The 20,450-nt window shown below is 37.1% G+C and overlaps 1 protein-coding gene across 6 annotated transcripts in view; it reads left to right on the plus strand.

Moving 5' to 3' along the window:
* Nucleotides 1-20,450, plus strand: part of RBMS3 (RNA binding motif single stranded interacting protein 3) — a 1,456,421-nt gene that overhangs the window by 857,362 nt on the left and 578,609 nt on the right. For 4 of the 6 annotated variants that reach the window (XM_074405764.1, XM_074405763.1, XM_010346557.3 and 1 more), the window contains one exon: nt 10,551-10,723. In XM_074405764.1, coding sequence (XP_074261865.1) covers nt 10,551-10,723 — 173 coding nt within the window. The remainder of the gene's footprint in view (nt 1-10,550; nt 10,724-20,450) is intronic. The other 2 variants (XM_074405765.1, XM_074405766.1) reach the window with 1 other exon arrangement.

A 20,450-nucleotide genomic window follows, 5' to 3' on the forward strand; every position in this document is an offset into this window, starting at 1 on the left:
AAGTGAAGACTGCCTAGCTTCAGGTCCTGGGTATAATGCTGAGCAGCTGAACAACCTTGAAAAGTCACTTAACCTCCCTAAGTCTCAGTATTCTCTTCTTCAACGTGGAGATAATAATAGTCCTTACCTCCAAGACTTCTGAGATCAGGAAATACATCAGTTAGCATAAAGCTTTTAGAATTGTTCCTGGAATATAATGTATGCTCAATAGACTTCTTATTATAAAATAAGAATAGCTATTGCTATTCTTATTTTATCATCTTTTGTAGATATTGATGAAGTAGAAACTGAAAAGATACGGAAATGAAAGAGCTCTAAAGTAATAAAAGGAAAATGTCATGAATGGGTATAATGTTAGGTGATCCTTGAGCAATATGTGGGATTTGGATAAATAGAAAGTAATTACAGGATGACCACACATGCTGATTTGCTTCAGACAATCTTGATTATTCCTTGTGTCCTGGTTTAATTACTAATGTCCCCCACTTTTGCTCTCAAATATATCCCAGTTTGGAAGATAAATTTTAAGTCACTGTAGAATCAGATACAGGAGTATAACCCAGACATTCCAGGTACAGGAAAGACAACATATTAAGGTATAGATGCAGATGTGACTATGGTGTGGTTTGAATGGTGAGTACCAGAATGTAGAAGGAAACAGGGATACATGTAGGCTGGACACATCGTGGAGCTGGGATGAGAACTGGCATAAGGATATTAGATTGGATTGTATATGCTATTTATGCTATTATTGAATTGCTCCGCTGTCTACATAGATTCACTTTAAGAGAAGCAAAATTCTCATTTAACTAGACAAAAATATTTGGTGTATCAAAAAAAAATAACGGATACTGTTTTGTGTTGTGATTGTATTTCCATTACTGACAGCAATTTTTGTTATGCGTAATTGGGAACAAAGTGTGTTATTTCTATCATCCCTTTGCTATCAGTAACCAAATGAGTAATATGATTGGTTCATATGGAAACTAGTCATTTACAAGGGAAAATTCATCATTATTATCCAAAGCCCTGACTTTCACAAGTGGAGGAAACTTTTAAAAGCGTTCATTTAGGTGCAATAAAGTATCATCACTGCATATTTTATGTCAGTGCTCTTTAAGCTACATTCAATGGTCTCCATTCTATTTAGGAAGGTATACATCTGAAAAACGGTAGGGAAATTAATTGTTGGCAATATTACTAATTGTAATTTTAGGGAAATAGAGCATTAGACTGTAAAATATAATAATTAAGACACAAAATTAGGAAAAACCCCATCTATACTAAAAATACAAACAAAATAAAATAAAACAAAACAAAACAAAACAAAACAGACATGGTCGCTTGTTCCTGTAATCCCAGCTACTCAGAAGGCTGCCAGGGAGGTGGAGGTTGCAGTGAGCCAAGATCGCACCACTGCACTTCAGCCTGGGCGACAGAACGAGACTGCATCTCAAAAAAGAAAAGAAAAGAAAAAAAGATTATGGAGAAAAACTAAACTAAAAACTTAGGCAAATATATCTTTCTTATTAAGTGTAAGAATATGACTCTAAGCATAATTGTACATTCCCAAGGATCTCTTTATTGGCTAGCCGAGAGATTCCCATAAACAGTTTCTGGTGACCTGTTCTGGGTTTTCACTAATTGCCCCGATTCTAGCTCATCATGAAAGCAGGGATTTAGGTTGATCTCTGAGGGATTCCTTGGACAAACAAAGCAGATCTTCCATTATGGTCACTTCCAGTATTTCTGGGGAATGGTCTGATTCTAACAATTATTGCTCATAGTGTAGCTAATACTGTAATCTCCAGCTGGGGAACACATCATGGCATTACCCCACAAGGAACAATCATTATCAATATTGGAGTCCTCAGCATTTTGGGTTATTTTTAAGGTATACACTTGACTTTTTAAAGTAATGCCATAAGCACTGCAATGTCTGGAGTATATGTTTATTTTGTTTGTTTGTATTTGAAGAGATAAAAACTTAGTCAGATTAAGAGAAAAGTTTGGCAAAGACCAGATGTCAGTGACATTTGATAACTGATAATCTTTATAAAACTCCTTTGATGTCATTTATAGCAACCTCTTCTCTAACTTATACATTTATTAATCAAATTTGTTCATAGGTGCTTGAACTGGACAATAACTAGTCTATTTGTGTTTCCAAGTACCATGAATTTTAAAATGTCATTTAATATCTAAGCCTATGAATGGAATTCAGTGACTTTAAATTAAGCCTGTTTGTAAATAGTACAGAGCAATGTGTGATTATGCAATCTGCCGAGGTTTTCAAAAACCAACATTTAGAGCAAAAGTGAATTTCATTCTAAGAGAATTTTAATAAAAACTCAGTAGTGATTTGTAAATACTTCGAAACTAATTAGGCATTCCATCCACAATGATTGTTTCATCACAGCCTAGTTCTTGATGAAAATGGCAAACCACAGTTCTAATGACATAATTTCATTTCAAGCATAGTGGCTTTCATGTTTATAAAACCACTGGCTCTTATAGCAGCCCCTTCAAGGTGAATGACTCCAACTAGAACTGAGAAGGCAATGCTCATTCTGTGGATCTGCCTCGGGATGATGGTGATGATAATGACAATGGTAATGATGAGAAAACAAGAAAAAAAAAAAATGACTGAATATTGGCTCTGTGCCAGGCCCTGTGCTAAACATTCGACATCTGATTTATACATTTTAGTTTCACAACACTCCTATGAAGTGAGATAATCATAATTCCTCTTTCACTCATGACAAGAGGTTTAAGTGCCTAGTTAGTGGTGGAGCTGGATTCATAGCGGGGCAACCTGGAGCTCTTAAGCCCCATGTGACCACTGTTGACAGCAGCTATTACCTAGGCCAGCTGATAGACAATGTTCAAATGATTGCCTTTCATGAGGAGTTTTGTCTTTTATTGCTTATTTCCATATCTGAGTTTTGGGTAGGAAAAGACAAGTAAGACAGATTTTCACCGAACTGTTATAAAGGACATAATTGAAACAATTGTTTACTATGCTTGTGTTCTAGATAGTGGAGAGGCAATTGCCTAGCATAAAATTGCAAAGCCATAATGTATGTAGTTCAGGAAACCATGGCTGTAATTGCATGGCTTGCCTTAGATATGTATTTAGCTGCATTTATTACTTGCACAGAGAGTATTCCTATTCACTCTCATTTAAGGCTCTTATAGACGCACGAGTGACGGCCACAGTTCTTACCATGTCCACTCTCTCGTGTTGTGTTCACACTAAAGGAGAGGTCTGAAGAATCAAGGTTATGTGGAAATTACACTGTCAAGGAGATGAATCCAGCAGCCCGCACAGCAATGTTATCAGCTAGCAGTGGATTACATGTGTACGTGCAAGCTAAATAATGTATGATTTAGGGCAAAAATGTAGTTTGTATTCATTTTTGGATAATAAAAGAGTTGGCACGTCAGTCCCTTGGGAGGCTGTATCCAGGGCTCTACCCTGGAGTGGATAAAAAGAGTACAAATTCTATTGCATAGAAGATGAATAAAAACAAATTGAGGAGACCGTCAGCAGCACAGACTGCCGCGTGATAGAGTCCAAGGCTACTCCAAAACCACCAGACCAACTGCCTCAGCTTCCTGCCAGCAACCAGATGCCAGCAGTAGAACTGACTGCAGTTTGGCATCAGCGCTCTGTGATGATTCCCAGCCAAGGGGAATTGCATGCAAAAAAATATTTAAAATTCCCTTTGTAAAGAGTTATGTTTTCAATCAGAAGGAGAAGTATGTTTCAGACTTAGTCTGCTGCAAATGAAATGTGGCATGCTGACCCTTTGGTTGCAGATGGTGGAAGTGTGTATGTTGGAGGGGGTGAAGGCCGTATGTACTTGTACATACGAAGTTGAACTTTGGTTTGGTGGTAAGGTTTTTTTTTTTTTTTTTTTTTTTTTTTTTTTTTTTAAATGAATTTTAGACCATTGAGTTAGTATCATTCTGTGAGGAGTGCTGTATTGGCCTTTCAAGAGGAAGATCTGGGCCTACTTAAAATAGTGATACTCAACTAAAAGAGATTTCCAACCCCACGAGGAGACATTCGGCAGTGTCTGGAGACATTTTGGTTGTTACAAGTTTGGGAGAGGGCAGTGCAACTAGCATCTAGTAGGGAGAGGACAGGAATGGTATTAAATATGTTAAAATGCACAGGACAGCTCCCTAAAACAAAGAATTATCTTGTCCAAAATGTGAGTGGTGCCAACATATGGAACTAAGGTTTAAAATTATCTGGCTCATATGTATTTACTCCAACCCCACCTCTAGACAAGTCTTTATCAAATATAGTTTGATAATTGTATAAAAGATGATTGTTAAATAATTTTCTTTACCCTATTGATGTGTGAGCAGCATTTACTGAATGTCCCAAATGCTTTCTGAAAAAAAAAAAAAAGAAAGAAAAGGAGAAAACAAAACTAATGTTTCTCCAAACCTACATTCCCAAACCACACATTTTACAAATGTAGGAAGACCCAGTTGATGCACTTTTCAAACTTGAAAAATGAGGCGTATTAACAAAGCATACTAAATGAATCAGCTGTTTAGGATGATCTACAAGCCAGTTCATTTTCCTGTTATTAGATTACAAACCATGACTCTTGACAAATGAACCCACTTGTCTGACATTATTTGAAAAACTCATATCATGCTTGGTTCTGATGGTCACTTCCCCTTTGAAATTAAATTGTAAGATGGACTTCATTTAAATTCTGCTAGAGAGAAAGAGCCTGCTAACCTTCATGTTGACTGTCTGCTGTTTGACATCATCATTCCTTTCCTCCCGCTGATACTTAGAAGCCACAGAGCTTTTCCTAGAGCATCCTCCTCCAGAGTTTACTTCAAGGATGTGTTTATGTTTATTTGTGTCCATATAATTAAAAGCTAAAGTTCTGCAGTATTGTGGGAGACTGCATGGCTTCTGGAGTCATACTCCCTAGGGACAAGATGGGCTCCAGCTTTGTGACCTTGAGAAGGTCATTTACCCTTTTTGGGCCTCGGTTTCCTCATTTGTAAAGTGAGAGGAATATTATTTGCCTCATTATGCTGTGGTGAAATAGCATATAAAATCCTTAGCAAGCACACAACAGATGCTACCTATAATGATTAGGATTACTGTTTTAGGAATAGCATGTTTCCCAATGGGATGCCAGTTCATCTTATTTCATTTCTTAAAGAGGACATTGACACTGATCCTTTAAGATAGAAACCCTAATGTGTGACTGAGGGGCTTTAGACCCTATTCCATAATCCCCAGCAGAACCTTCCAGCAGAGCTATAATGAATAAACATCTAAGAAAAATCTGCATACTTACCAAACATAAGCAGCTGCAAGAGAAATCCTCCATCTCTCTTCTTTAATCAGTGTCATCCAAGATCCCCCTCTGAATGTGCCATTTCTACCGCTTCTAAGCTGACACTGTAAATTCATAGCAACCTCTTGCCCTGTTAGACCACAGTGTTACAGTATTCAGTAACTCCAGACCGTAAGTCCTCTCTACTCCTAAACAGGATTTATAAAGAGTGCCTTGGAGCAATATAGCAAAGTCAGTTTTATCTGCAGGAAAATATTTTCCTTTACTAACATTTTAGAATTTCTTCCTCAGTGCTCCAAAATGATTTAAATTCTAATCAATGACAAAATTCCAAATCCCACTAAAGACAAAGAACTGAGAAAGGGAGCAGAGCCACGTTCATCAGTAAAGTGGTTGCTGCGACCCAATAACCCCTAGAGGTTATTGACACTTTTTTAATTTTTTTAAAGATGCCGTTGTTTGGTCATATGTCTTTGGCAGCAAGAGCACACACAATCGCTTTTGCCTTTCACAAATTAATTCATTTAGGCCTGTGCATTTGTCAGGCATCCCGGGAACTTTCCGCCAACATTTTGCTGATTAAACAATGTGTATCTGGATACTGGGGGGAGAGGAAGGAATTATAATTCTTAAAACCAAAGAATGATTTATAATGCTGACTGCTACCTGAATCAATCAGTACATCACCAACAGATAAACGAGATACTAAAGGTAAGGAAGAGTTCCCACGCTGGGTGTTAAAAACTGTAGATTGATTGGTTCAGTAACACTGAGAAAGTCTACCGCCTTCAGCAGAATTTCTAGAATTTACAAACAAGAATATGACAGAGAAAACTGCCTTTTACTATTTTCTTCAAAAAGCTTCTGAAATTCATCCTTTCTCCACAAGTCTGGTGCTTCTACTCCTAATTATAAATTACGTATCTCATTTCAGTGCTCACAAGTTCCCTCTCCTCATCCCAACTTCCGTTGGCTTTTGACTGTTTTGTTGATATTTTCTCAGTGAATTTGTTGGGCCTTTTGGAGGACACGTTTATTGTTTTAAGCATCGTGCAATTTACTAAATGGTGTTCTGGTTATGGAAATGCTCACAAAGAGCCCTGGGGGGAAAAAGAGCTAAGTAAACACATATTGATCATCCTGTAGCTGGTGCTTTCTTATTTGATCAAGTCAAGGACTCAGTGTGAGCTAGTCCTTCTAATCTGTGATACATAAAGCTGGAGACATTTTTCTGGCTCCCCAGTGGTTTTAAAGGCTATGCAATGGGAAAAACTGCTTTAAAAAAGTCTCATTTTTGAAAAAGCCTGAGTACAGAATGGAATTCGAAGAATTTGGAGAGAGGGGAGGTGAAAGTGGTAGCAAACAGCTTTAAAAAGGCCCTGGGAATTTTAAGAGAAGAAGGCACATAAGGGAAGTAAAGAGAAATCCCATCTGACTCATTATGATATAGGCCAGGAAGCCAATTCGCAAGCATGTATTGAACGCCTACTGTGCGCGGGGCTTGTAAAAGAGGGTGAGCTTGAGTTTTGTGAAGATTCCAAGAAGCGAAAAACAATATGTCAGGAAATAAGTCATAGTTTTTCATGCTAGCAAAGAAACTTGAGCTTTATGTAGATATTAAATTTCAAAAGGCAATGAATATATTCCATTTAATCCAAATACCAGGAAAAGAAGTTATTCTCCCCTGTAATTCATTTTGAAATTCTACATTAAAAATGTTGATACTAAAGTAATACTAAGAATAATAGAGAGAAAATTGTTTTCTTCTTTTCCTTTTCCTTTTCTTTTCTCTCTCTCTCTCTCTCTCTCTCTCTTTTTTTTTTTTTTTTTTAAGAGGAGAATGGTTCTGTCTCCATGTTGGAATGCAGTTGCACAGTCCTGGCTCACTACAACCTCCGACTTCCCTGGTTCAAGCAATTCTCCTGCCTCAGCCTCCCGAGTAGCTTGGATTACAGGCACGCGCCACCAAGCCCAGCTAATTTTTGTATATTTTGTATTTTTAATAGAGATGGGGTTTCACTGTGTTGCCAGGATGGTCTCAATCTCCTGACCTTGTGATCCACCTGCTGCAGGCTCCCAGAGTGTTGGGATTACAGGCGTGAGCCACGACACCTGAGCAAAAAATGTTTGTTTCAAAGAAGAAATTTAGAGGCTCTCTGTTTTGCTCCTGTCATGTTTACTCTTTCGCTTCTACATTTCTTAATTATTGGTCAATGTGTGTTTTCATTGCATAATTTTCATTCTTTTTTACTTTTCTGAGACGGGGTCTTGCTCTGTTGCCCAGGCTGGAGTATAGTGGTGTCATCACGGCTCACTGAAGCCTCAGCCTCCAGGGTTCAAGTGAACCGCCCATCTCAGCCTCCCTGGTGGCTGAGACAACAGGCACATGGCACCCCAGCTAATTTTTGTATTTTTTGTAGAGATGGGGTTTTGCCACATGTTGCTGGTCTCGAGCTCCTGGGCTCAAGTAGTCCACCCATCTCAGCCTCCCAAAATGCTAGAATTATAGGCATGAACCATAGTGCCCAGTCTGGACAATTTTCTTATCCCCAGCCTACCCTGCCTTCCCAATGAATAACGGCATAAAAGATGAAACATGATAGAAAGCTTGAAGCCCTCTACATAGAAGATGGTACAGACTCTGGCTGATAGAAGCAATGGTAATTCAGAGAAAAGGATGATTCCAGGAGGCTGTTTGAGATTTCGGTGGTTGACTATATCCTGAGATTTAGAATTAAGAAGCAGATAAAGCTAACACCAAGTTTTCTAGCATGGAGACGGGCAGAACAATCGCAATATTGAACCAAATGGGATAATTGTGTTGGGTGGCCGGTGTGGGGAACTGGGAATGAGAAAGCAGGTGCAATGAGTTGCATTTGATACATTGAATCTAAAGCACGTTGTCTTATAAACAATGGGAAATAGAGACTGACCAAATTTAAAATCCTGGAAGGTGTAAAACAGATTACTGTTGTAAGAAATGATCCCAGGTACTACTAAAACTGGACCTTCTTTCTCTATATGCTAGGTGCTGCTTTATTCCATTTTTATTACATATATATAGTAGCCTAAATACTCCTCAAGCACCTACTGTATGCCAGTCACTAGGCTAGGTGCTACTCATGTATGGGTTTGACACATTCTCTTCTCTCAGGAAACACACAGATTAGTGCTAGAGACAGGCATTAAGTAAGTAAGCCAAAAATAATTAAATAAGACCAAACATGCTGAAAGCTGTGGAGGAAGGAAACTAACAGAGTGTTGTAGGATGATACTTAATTTGAAATCAGAAGGATGGATTAGAGCTAGCTGAGTAAAGTGGGGCCGAGAATGGGAAGCGTGAAAAGTTGGGAGTACCACTGCATCTGGTCTGAGAAGCGATTGGAGAAAAAGTCTCATAACAAATCACGTGGAGCTTTCAGGACTTTTTAGTAAGTTTAGTGGGAAGCCACTGCAGGATTCTTCCTAAAAAGTTTAGCTGTCTGTGATGAAGGCCATGATCAGCTGTATTTCCAGGATAGCTCCTTATTTACCCAGACCTAATAGACCTGCCATTTTGGGCAGCACCAGAAGTTTTGGAATGAAAAGACATACTATTTTCATGTTGAATATGTTTCTTGAGGTTTTTTAAAGAATGAAACTGTAGAGGCTTAAAGTACATTTTTCCCTCAGATTATATTATTCCTTACCTTTGTGCCATGGCACAAAATGTTTTATAGTTTGACCTCATCTTCATCTTCGGGTTAGAACTCAGCCAGTTTCCCCACTGGAATCTTGAGGAATGCGCTCGTTACATTTTTCGGTAGCATTTGGGGTCACAACTAAGAAAATCTGGCATAGTTATATGGGTTAATATTATTACAAAACAGATACAAACCATAAGTATTAACTATTGTTATTTTGCTAGTATTTATTGTATACTTACTAATTTCTAGGAACCATTTTGTTTTCATTAACTCAACGTTTTGAAAAAAAAGTCTTATAACTTCAGAGAGTACCATTATCTCCTTCGTATTAATGAGAATGCTGCTTCTCAGAGAGGTTAAGGCACCACTTAAAGGTCACATAGCCAGTGAGAGACACAGCAGGGACTCCACCTAGACAGTGAGTGTTGAGAGCTTTTAAAGATATGCCTGCATAAAAAAAGAAATAAGCATAATGAGTAAATATAGTATGAATTCTAATATGTATAATTTAAAAAACCCTCACATTGTGTATTCCAGTATTCTGAGTCATTCTATCATTTTACTTTTGTCATCTAACGATTTAAACAAATTAAAATAATTAAATTTAAATTGTAATGAATTGTATAGTAATTTAAAGTAATGGTTCTCTCAGGGAAGGATTCCTCCCAGAACCAGGGAGCATTTGGCAATGTCTGGTAATATTTTTTGGTGATCGTGTCCGGGGAATGGGCACTACTAGAATCTGGGGGATAGAGGCAAAGGATGCTGCTAGACATCCCACGGTGAACAAGGACAGTGCCCACAACAAAGAATTATCCCGTCCAAGTGGTTCATAGTGTCTAGGTTGAGATCCTGGATTAGCGTAATTTAAAGAGGATCTTGAAGATAGGGAATGAATGGTAGCTCCATCTTGCAAACAAGGAACATTCAACATAAAGAAACAATTTTGGAAATGGGAGAAAGAGCTGAGATAGCGTCATTCATTCATTCAGTCGTAGAATCACTATTTATAGAATGATTTCTGTGTATTAGGAATTGTGCTGAACAGTGATGTTGAGGATAGCAAGAGGAGGGAGTTTCTTTGGAGAAAGGAGGGAACAAAGTAATAGAGGGAAATCGAAGATGCTTGGCTGCTAAAGGCAAGCTAGAGTCAGAGTTCGTTGCCAAAAGTGACTGTTTCATTTCATTAGGGAGGAAGATACGCTGCTTTACCAGTCTAAGGAGAGCCAGTGTAGTCAGCGGCAAGTTCAAATGCCATATGCTACTGCCAGGAGCACCTGGTAACTTCTTTTTGTTGCATTCAGGGCTGCCTTACCCTGATCTGAATGAAGAGTCAGAGGGGGATGAAAAAAAGCAAACGATATTCTTGAATGCAGCACGGAGTAGTGATATAAATGTGTGTGTGTATCTATGAGTGTGTATTGGAGAGGACACGTAGCTTTCATTGATTTCGAGTCGTGCTGCTGGTCTGTGAATGGGTGCTGGCTTTTGTTTTTCCAGTAACAGCTTTTTCTGTTTCCAGCAGTCCTATGCACCAGCTCCCCACCCCATGGCTCCTCCCAGCCCCAGCACAAACAGCAGCAGCAACAACAGCAGCAACAACAGCAGCGGGGAACAGTTGAGTAAAACCAACCTGTACATTCGAGGCCTCCCACCAGGCACCACTGACCAGGACCTAATCAAGCTGTGCCAACCGTAAGTTCCTTCTGCTGCCTGTGCCATTTCTCACTCTCATACTTCCCTTGGCAGGCAGGATGTGCTATAGCAGTCAGTGTACTCATCCACTGGTGTCTCAGTGAGGAAGACTGTTCTTTACAAACGGACTGAAATTTGAGATTTGAAGCTAGTTTATTTTGGGGAGTGGAAGTTGTTTGCTTTGTGTTGTTGAGTAGAAGTTCTTGAGCAAATATACATGGAAATGCTGGCTACTGCATAGATAGTTGACCTGTAAGGTGAAGATCACGAATAGAGTTCCTCTCTGAAACCATGTGACCAGTGGAGTCAGTGGTGATTCTCATGAAATAAGCAGATTTTCTTGAGAAGTATTAGTGAAGGGAATCTCAAAAACGCAGAAGTCTCTTGTGTCACAAAGCTTTTCTGGCCAGTGTTTGGTAAATGTCTGTTCAGCCAGGACCATGCATTTGGAGAAGCATAAGGCTAATTCTCTAGTTTCCTTAAAAACATCTACTACTATGTTGAGTGAAGCTATCGCCTACCAAGGCCAAGGACCACACTTACTGAGTAGTTTCATATTTGCTTCGCAGCTTGGAAATGATTAAAACTCTTCCAAAATGTTTTCATGAATCTGTTATCTACCAACATTTATGTCATTAGTTCTCTTCTTTCTGTGCAAATAAACACAGAGTTAAGTTCACTTTCCCATAAAATTAGTAATGAATTAATAATCATAGACCTGTATTTTTTGGTTAGTATCTGATTCTTTTCAAAGTGATATTAGAACACGTATTTGTCATTTTATTGTGACTTAGCCATGTATTTTTAAATTAAAACTATTGCTCAATTGTTATTTTTCTCTTTTGGAATGCTTTAAAAAAAAAAAGCTGTGAGGATATTTATTTTGTAAATGTTCTGACCTCTAAAATATTGAAAGAGGAAAACAAAACAGACAATATTTATTTGCCTTTGTCCTAGATTTAAGATTGGGAGTACATATCAACACAGCAGAAAGTGGCAGATGAACTGAAATACAAATAGGTAACTATCTAATTGTTTGACAAAACAGTAGGTAGCTTAGGGTGGCAGTGATGGTAGGATCTCGGCTCACTGCAGCCTCCACCTCCTGGGTTCAAGTGATTCTCCTGCCTCAGCCTTTCGAGTAGCTTGAATTGCAGGTGCCTGCCACCATGCCCACTTAATTTTTTTATTTTTTTAGTAGAGACGGGGTTTCACCGTGTTAGCCAGACTGGTCTCGAACTCCTAACCTCAGGTGATCTGCCCAAAAAAGGCAAGGCGAAACCTTGAAAGAGAATTGTATATATATATATATATATATATATATATATATATATATATATATATTTTTTTTTTTTTTTAATTTTTTCAAAGGATATTAAATATGCCAGAGCACAGACATACAAATATATGTTAGATTTTGGTCTATAGAATATTAAGGTTGGGAATCAGAAGATAAATAACTCAACTTTTTCTTTTGTTGTTTAAAAATTCTAAACTATATTTTGAAAAGCAAGGTCTTTGAAAATGTGAAAGATTGTAGGTGTTATGATAGAAAGTTTGGCTGAAGTAAAAATAAATCTTGTTTAAAAAATCTAAACGATATTTTAAAAAGCAAGGTCTCTGAAAATGTGAAAGATTGTTGGCTTTATGATAGAAGATTCGGATGAAGTAAAAAGAAAACTAGCTATTGTCCTTGATTTATATTTGAAACTCATTTTTTTTAAGGTAGCTATTAGGGAAAGTTTCTTTCTCACTGCTCTTTTCCTCTTGGAGAGCCTGTGGACACAAAGATGTCTCGCCCCAAGGAATTAAGATTCACTAAGTCTGGGGTACAGCCCCAAAATACGCATTTTTAACAGGATCGTTAGTATTGTTGATCTTTTGTGAAGCACTTCTCTCAATGGTCTTTTTTTTTTTTTTTTTTTTGAGACAGAATCTCGCTCTGTCACCTGGCTGGAGTGCAGTGGTGCAATGTCAGCTGACTGCAGCCTCTGCCTCCCGGGTTCAAGCAGGTCTCCACAGTAGCGCAATGTTGGCTCACTGCAACCGCCGCCTCCCGGGTTCAAGTGAGTCTCCTGCCTCAGCCTCCTGAGTAGCTGGGATTACAGGCACATGCCACCACACCCAGATAATTTTTATATTTTTAGTAGAGACAGTGTTTCACCATGTTGGTGAGGCTGGTCTCGAACTCCTGACCTCATCATCCACCCACCTCAGCTTCCCAAAGTGTTGGGATTGCAGGCATGAGCCACTGTGCCTGGCCACTGTCTCGAGTCTTGAAGACCACCAACTATTTCTACTGTATAAAGTTTCACTAATTGATGAGGGTAGTTGAGATGGAATTTTGAGTGTTAAAACCTGCTTAACCACTGTGTAATCTTGAGGCAGACCACTTCCTCCCACTAAACTTTGGTTTCCTGTTTCTTAAAAGACTGGGTTGATTTTTATTATTTCTGTGTTTACTGTAGTATCAGTAGCGTACTGGAGCTGCCTCTGACTAACACACTTGAGCCAATTGTTAAATATTCAAAAATTTTATGAGCAGTCTGTTACAGACTTGGTAGTGTGAAATTGGCCCTTGTGGGAGTATTTATAACACAGGAATCAGCACATCCTGCAAATCAGAGCTTTTTAAACTTTTGTTTTATTGAAGAGCTGCTTTATGAACACACCACTGATGTAGCATCATACTATGAATTGCTGTGTCCATATCCATTTCTGCATAGAATTGCCAGAATTTTGCAAACGGAAATGATCACTTAAAAGCCTATATTGCCATTTTTAACTCAGAGAGATTGTGGTAATACAGAAGCATTGTTATTGAAGGAATAAGTTTTGTGAATGTTTCTTATCTGCTTATGATAAATGTAAAGAATATTAAGTGAACAGAGGATAATAGTTACTTGTTCATATTATTTGTCAGCTAATAAGATCTGGCCCATTTATTGTTATTGTAAAAATGTTTGTGGGTTTTCCCATGACTGCGGTGAACTAGAACTGGGGTTTATTGCTTAGATTCTTCTTCCTAGAGAATCTTAAAGAAATGATGTGATTGGGCAACATAATGTGGTGGAAATAACAGTGAGCCAGGAGATCTGTCTTTCAATCTTGGCTGTCCTATCAACTGAGTCAGTGGCCTTAGAGTCATGACTTGATACCTCTTAACTTTGGTTTCCCCCGTATACAAAATAATGGATTTGAACTCAACAATCCTTTATGCTTTTTTTTTTAATTTTTAAATGTTGGTATTTGATTGAGGATCCCATTATTTAGCTGCAAAACTTACTCAAGATCACCTTTTATATCTTCTTCCAATCTTCTTGTGCAATGTTGGCAGAGTCGCAGTTAGAATTTATTCAGCTTCGTGGCTATGACCTGGTGGCTGAAAAATCCTTTGGTAGGAGACCAGTGGAGGTCATTTGTAAAGCCACGTTTTCTCTCTTATAGTGTTGGCCTCTCACAGTGCTTGTTACCATTTTACATTAACAGTCTTCTAAAGATTAAAATCACTTCTCATTCCTGTAACTCATCTCACACTCTAAAATAATTTTACCCACAAAACAGATAATTTTAGTAGATTTAAATGAACTTTCCATCAAGATTCATTTTCCATATTTTTCTATGAAATTATAAGTACTTTTAGAGTTAATATTCCTTATAGGAAATGCAATATTTGCTAATATACTTTGTAATAGAAAACAGAGATACACAAAATACCTATTGCCTTTTTTTAAAAAAAGGCATAGGCATATTGAATTTTCTGGTATTAGTATATAATATCCATATTAATGCTAATGAACAGTAAGAAAATGGTATTAAAGAAAAGGAAATTGCATTATTTCTCAATGTGTAATCTGAGAGCAAATTCTTATTAAGAAATTCTATTCTCATTCATCATCAAAGCTTCTATGTTCAGATCACAAGTAAAATCAAAGAAAAGATAAAATTGAAGATTGATAGATCTAAATAATTATTTTACTAAAAAAATCTTTCTAGTCATATCTGTTTTGGATGAATGCATTATATTGTGTGTAGTGTAGAAAATAGTGTAGTTAAAAACCTTGTAATGTCTTTTGCTTGAGAAACCTTAGAGAACTTTATTTTGTTCTCAGTCAAGAAATATTTACGGAGTAGCTCCTACATGCCTGTGCTAAGGATTCAGTGGTGAGTAAATGGAGACAACGGAGAAATATTATATTCCACTAGGGAAAATGGACATAAATAGATGATCTGATATGAAAATGCAACTATAAGCGCAAAAAAGAGAGGAGCATGGTATGAACAGATTTTATAACACAAGATTAGACCGAGTTAGGGTGACTAGCAAAGCGATCTCTGAGGAAGTGACAATAGAGCTAAGATGAGAAGGATATGTAGATTTACCTAATTGAGAAAAAAAGCAGAAGAGCGTGCCAGGTAGAGGAAACACCGTGTGTTGAACCAAGGGCTGGAGGGGCCATGCCAAGGACAAAGGACTGAGAAAAAGCCAACATGACTACAGCAGAGAGGAGGAGGTGGAGTGTGGGGCAGAATGAGCTAGAAAACATGGAAGGACAAGATGATTCCTTCGGAGATGATGTCAGAAGCTTGATTTATCTTAAGAGCAATGGTGGAAACCATTGAATTGTCATCAACAGGAAGGTAGCATAGCTGTATTTTTCTTTCAAATAGGTAACCCCAGCTGCAGAGTAGAGAGAAGGGGTCTTCTGAGATCAAGGAACAATTAGAGTAGGAATAGTCGAAAAGTAAGCTGAAAGAAGAGCACTTTTTGTTCAGGAAAGAGGGTGAGAGAAGTAATCATTGTGGTGACAGAAAAATTATGTGTGGTAAAGGATTTTGTCATATGCATTCATTTTTCCATTAAAAAACAGGGACATGGGAACAATTAACCAAATGAACTTCAAAAGAAACAGCAAAGTAGCACAAAATAGAACCCAAATGAGTTGATTTTTAGTTAATTCCTTTTTCTTACCCAGTCATGAACGGGTCACCAATATACTATTAAAGAATTAAATGGCTGTAATATTAAAAGCACTAAAGGCAATATAATAAAAACTGGGATTCCAACTCATTATACAAATATATTCATGGATGGATTATCTTTGGAAGACTATTGATGGAAGACTTGGATCACATGCCCTTTATGCTTATCTCAGGAGGACCAGATGGAAGTTGCAGTAGATAGATGGTTTAGTAAAGTAAGAGAGTGCATTGCAACTTTTTTTGAGCTAAATATAATTTTCGTAGTGTAATGATTTTTTTTACATCTTATTAAGTTAGATTTTCTCCTTTCTAGAAATTGGTAACTCCTATTTTATGATTCTGAACATGCCCTTGAAACACAGTTAAATTGCTTCTAAAAAATAAAATCAAATATGTATTATAATGGGTAGCATTTAAAATGGCAAAAAAATCATTATTGCATTTGTATTTTCCACATCTACAACATATTTTAAAACCATTTTGTGCCTTATACTTTGGAATTAATACAATGATCTCAGGAAGCCCCAGCCAGTTGCCCCCGCTTTCCTGTGGTTAACTACTCTGGAGTTAATTAAAATATTGTGAAGGAAGGAACAGAGTGAATTGTTTTTCTTTTATAAAGTAAACATTCTAAGGCCACTTGAAAGAGAATAAAGGAAAGTAGAGGGAAGCTCTTGGGTAGGGACATACGTATTTCCATTCTTTACCACAAGAGCAGGAAAGTCAACTGCCCTGCTCCTCATTTTTCTCTGTAAACGTTTTCTTTGCTCAAGTTATGACACCCTAGCATTTCCCCCTTTAAAATGAAACTCTGAATGTCACTTCAACATTTAACAAGAGAGGAGAAACACCCACAATGAAAAGCCAGAGGAACAAAATAGAAGTGTTTGTGCTCAAGAGCCGAAAGGTCTGCCCAAGCTAATCTCCCGGACTTTTACACAACCCTGTTGGATGTCTCATTATGGTGCGTGCTGAACGCTGAATAGTAAGAGCCAGACTCAAGTGCCATCCAGGCTCCAAGTGCAGAGTCCATTATACACGGTGTCAGACAGTTTTGACAAATGCACCGACACAATCAAACCTTTTATCAATTTAAAAGTAACCTTGTCACAGTAATCTGTCAGACTGTTCAGATACAACTAAAGGAAAACAAGTCATCATGCACTCCAGGGTAACCAAGTAAATAAGAAAAATGTGACTGGAAATTTTTAGAGTTCTTTCTTACTCTGTCACTGAAGATTTAAAAGTTTCCTCTAATAAGATCCTAGAAAATTTATTAGTAGCTTTCTTCTGCAAGTCAGACTCAAATTACGCGGCTGCTTTAGAGATGTCGTAAATCTATGTGGTGGCAGGTGTGCGCAGGACGTGAATACTAGAATCTTTAAACTCTGCCTTTGTGTATTTTAAATGAGAGAGTGCTTTAAAGACCCAAAACACCATATTGGAATTCCTTGATTCAGCAGAGATCTGACAATGGGCTACATATATTAATTTAGATTTGGGCAAATTTATGTTTGTCAATCACCTGCTGTAAGTCAGACATAGTATTTGATTAATACTAAATAATTGTCATTAATAATAGTTTATTATATTTATATATTATGCTAACAGCAGTTATTATGTATTACATACCTTATACTCTATTTTTTAAATTATTAAATGCTCAGAACTATCCTATGAAGTGGGAATAATACTTTCTTTAAAACTGACGTACAAAAGGGTTAAGAAACTTGTCCAAATTTATGTAGTCACCACAGTCACAAGGATTCAAAATTTGGATCTGACTTCAAAGCCATTATTTATAATGACTGAAACATTCATATATTTAGAATAAGGGTGGCATAAATCATAGGTTCTCAAATTTGTGAGAATCCCTTAGGGAGCTTTAAGAAACAGGTTTGGAGCTCACTCTCCAAGTATTCTGATTTAACCAGTGGGGAATCAACCTGGACTTTGGGATTTTTTTAAAGCCTGCTCAGATAATTCTATGATATAGCAAAGCTCGAGAACTCTTGGAGTTAATGGTGCCTACATAAATCAGAAAATATAATTTAATTCTCTGTTTCAGCTTTCTTACTCTGATTTTCATAGGCTCTAGCAGTTTCATAGGACCTAGCAATTTGTTTTCAATTAACCAGAAGTACTAAAAATGGATATTATTATGAAAATTTGGGGATGAGTTTGATCTTCTGATAACAAACTGACATTTTAGATTAGGCACATGGATAATAAAGTCCTGGAATATGCCTCTGCAAGGTTTTCAAAGACGTCCTTGGAAATATCTTACCTTCCTGCTTTATATAACTTTCAAAAGTCAAACATTTATTCAACATTCTACTTTTTAATAATGTTTGCATTTAATTGATGATTAAGCAAGAAACTGTTCCTATTTTGACTCGTGTTATTAAATTTCTGTGTATACTTACATTTTTCTTGCTGACTATAGTGAACATATGTTCAGTGAGTCTTTAAAAATAATTTACATTTCTTAGCGTTTTAGAGGCATCCTAGAAATTATTGTCCCACTGATTCATTGATCACCATTTATAATTGTTTTTATTACTTTGAATGAAGAATCTTCTGCTGAATGTTTACATATCTCATGATCAATTTTAAAATATACTTAAATTCCTGATAGCTGATGTTTTTCCATATTTATCTTAGGAACAGAGAAAATAAAAATAAAAATAAAAAATCATTGAGAGCTACAGTTGATTTGGTTTGTCATCTTGGTGGTAGCCCAAAAAAGGTTGTAATCAACTCTTTCTGGATGTGCAAGTAAAGATCTGGAACTCAAAGAGGTGGAATTCCAGGCAGACATCATGCTGAGTGCCTGCAAATTAGAGGGTCTTAAGTTTCAAGGGCAGAACTCTGGCAAGTTCAGATGGCATCCTGGTCTTCAATTTGTCCAATGATTTTTTAATTGATAAATACAACTGGCTCTTTTTAGTCTTTACTTTAATTAACCCCTCTGTTACTGGACCCTGTTGATCCTTCCTTTATTCTCCTATGGATGGTAAATTCCTTTTACGTGGGTTTCCTCTTGCCTTTTGGAGATTATTCTCCCTAGCTTTTCTTCTACCTCTTGAATATTTTGCCTCTTGAATATTCTGCCTCTTGAATATTTTGGAATTTTCTGGAGGTTGGACTCTCTTTTCACTCTTTAAATTGTCTGCTCTTTACTACACAAACAACTTCAGCTATTCTAATTGCCCATCCATCAACTATTTGTTTAGTTCTAGATCCATATATCCTAATTCTGTAGACAATTCCAGTGTCATAACCCAAGAGCTATCAAATTCATTGTCCAAAGTGAGTTTTGTCCTGGACTTATCCCTTCTTTAAGGGAACCCACTATTCTCTATGTGAACAGTGGTCCAAATAAAAAACCCTGGGTAACTCTTTTTCCCAATCTAGAATCAATTTCCAAGGCTTCAACTGTTTGGCATTTATGATACCCAGTAGCTCTTCTGCTTCACTACTGGCATAGTGTTTTTATTCATTTATTCAAACATACATAGTGATTGTCATCTGTGTACCAAGCAATGCAGATATCTAAAGGACTGGTAAGTTTTTCCATAGAATTTTCTTTCTAATGGATAAAAATGATATATGAATAAATAATTAAAGAAAACGTTAGAAGATGTAAATGTCATGAAAAACAGGTTGTATCTAATGACTAGGAGGTTACTCTGTGTGTCCCCTTTAATGTGAGACCTCATTTGCAGGAAGGAGTCAGGCAGATAGGGTATAGGTCAGAAATAAGGGCATTACAGACATATATAAGAATTGGGCCAAAGCTTGAAGAAAAAAATGAGCTTGTTGTATACAAGGAACATAAGGAAGGTCAGGTGTTCTGCATGGAATAGATTGTAGGGGAGTACAAAGGGAGAAGCAATAAGATGAGCAAGGAGGCTTTTGTGGAAGTCCAGGAAGGAGGTGGTAATGGCTTGGAATAAGATTATAATGGTAGAGGAGGTTAAATCGGTTGAATTTAGAATATATTTTGGAGATAATTTTGATAGTATTTACTCGTGAACTGTATATGACAAAAGGGTTAAGAAACAGAGAAATTGGGGATAATTCCTTAACTCTAGCTTGACTATCGTGAGTGAATATAGAGCCATTTCAGAAAATGAGGAGGGTTTTGGAAGGGGCAATTTTGGCTGCAGAGAAAGCAAGCACTTTTCTCAGTCTTGTTATTTTTGAGATTGTATTAGACAGCTAAAATGAGCTGCACATTGGCCATTTGATATATGATTCTAGTTTTCAAAGTAAAAAAGTAAAGAATATAAGATGGAAGTCATGAGCATTATAAATGGCTTTTAAATCCATATTGATTAGATATAACTGTGGTATCTAATAAGTATGATAGATCGTTCTTAGTATTTTGCATGTAAGTGCTTTATACTACATGTGTTAATTCATTTAGATGTCATGCCAATTCCCATTTCATAGGTGAAAAAACAATGGCACAAAGAAGTTAACTGAATTGCCCAAGGTCACACAGCTGGTAATTAGCAAATCCAGGCTACAAATTAAGAAGTTTTGTTTAAGAGCCCTATCTCTTAATCGTGATCCATGCATAGGGAATGTGTATAACAAAAAAAAAAAAAAAAAAAAGAAAAAAAGAAAAAGAAAATGTCCACACAACTTGAGTTTTGAGGTTCTAAGAAGATGAGAAACCAAGAAAGGAGCTAATAAAGGAACAATCAGTATCGTGAAGGACAACCAGGAGTGCAAG

The sequence above is a fragment of the Saimiri boliviensis genome, chromosome 9 (assembly GCF_048565385.1).
Source record: "Saimiri boliviensis isolate mSaiBol1 chromosome 9, mSaiBol1.pri, whole genome shotgun sequence".
NCBI lineage: Eukaryota > Metazoa > Chordata > Mammalia > Primates > Cebidae > Saimiri > Saimiri boliviensis.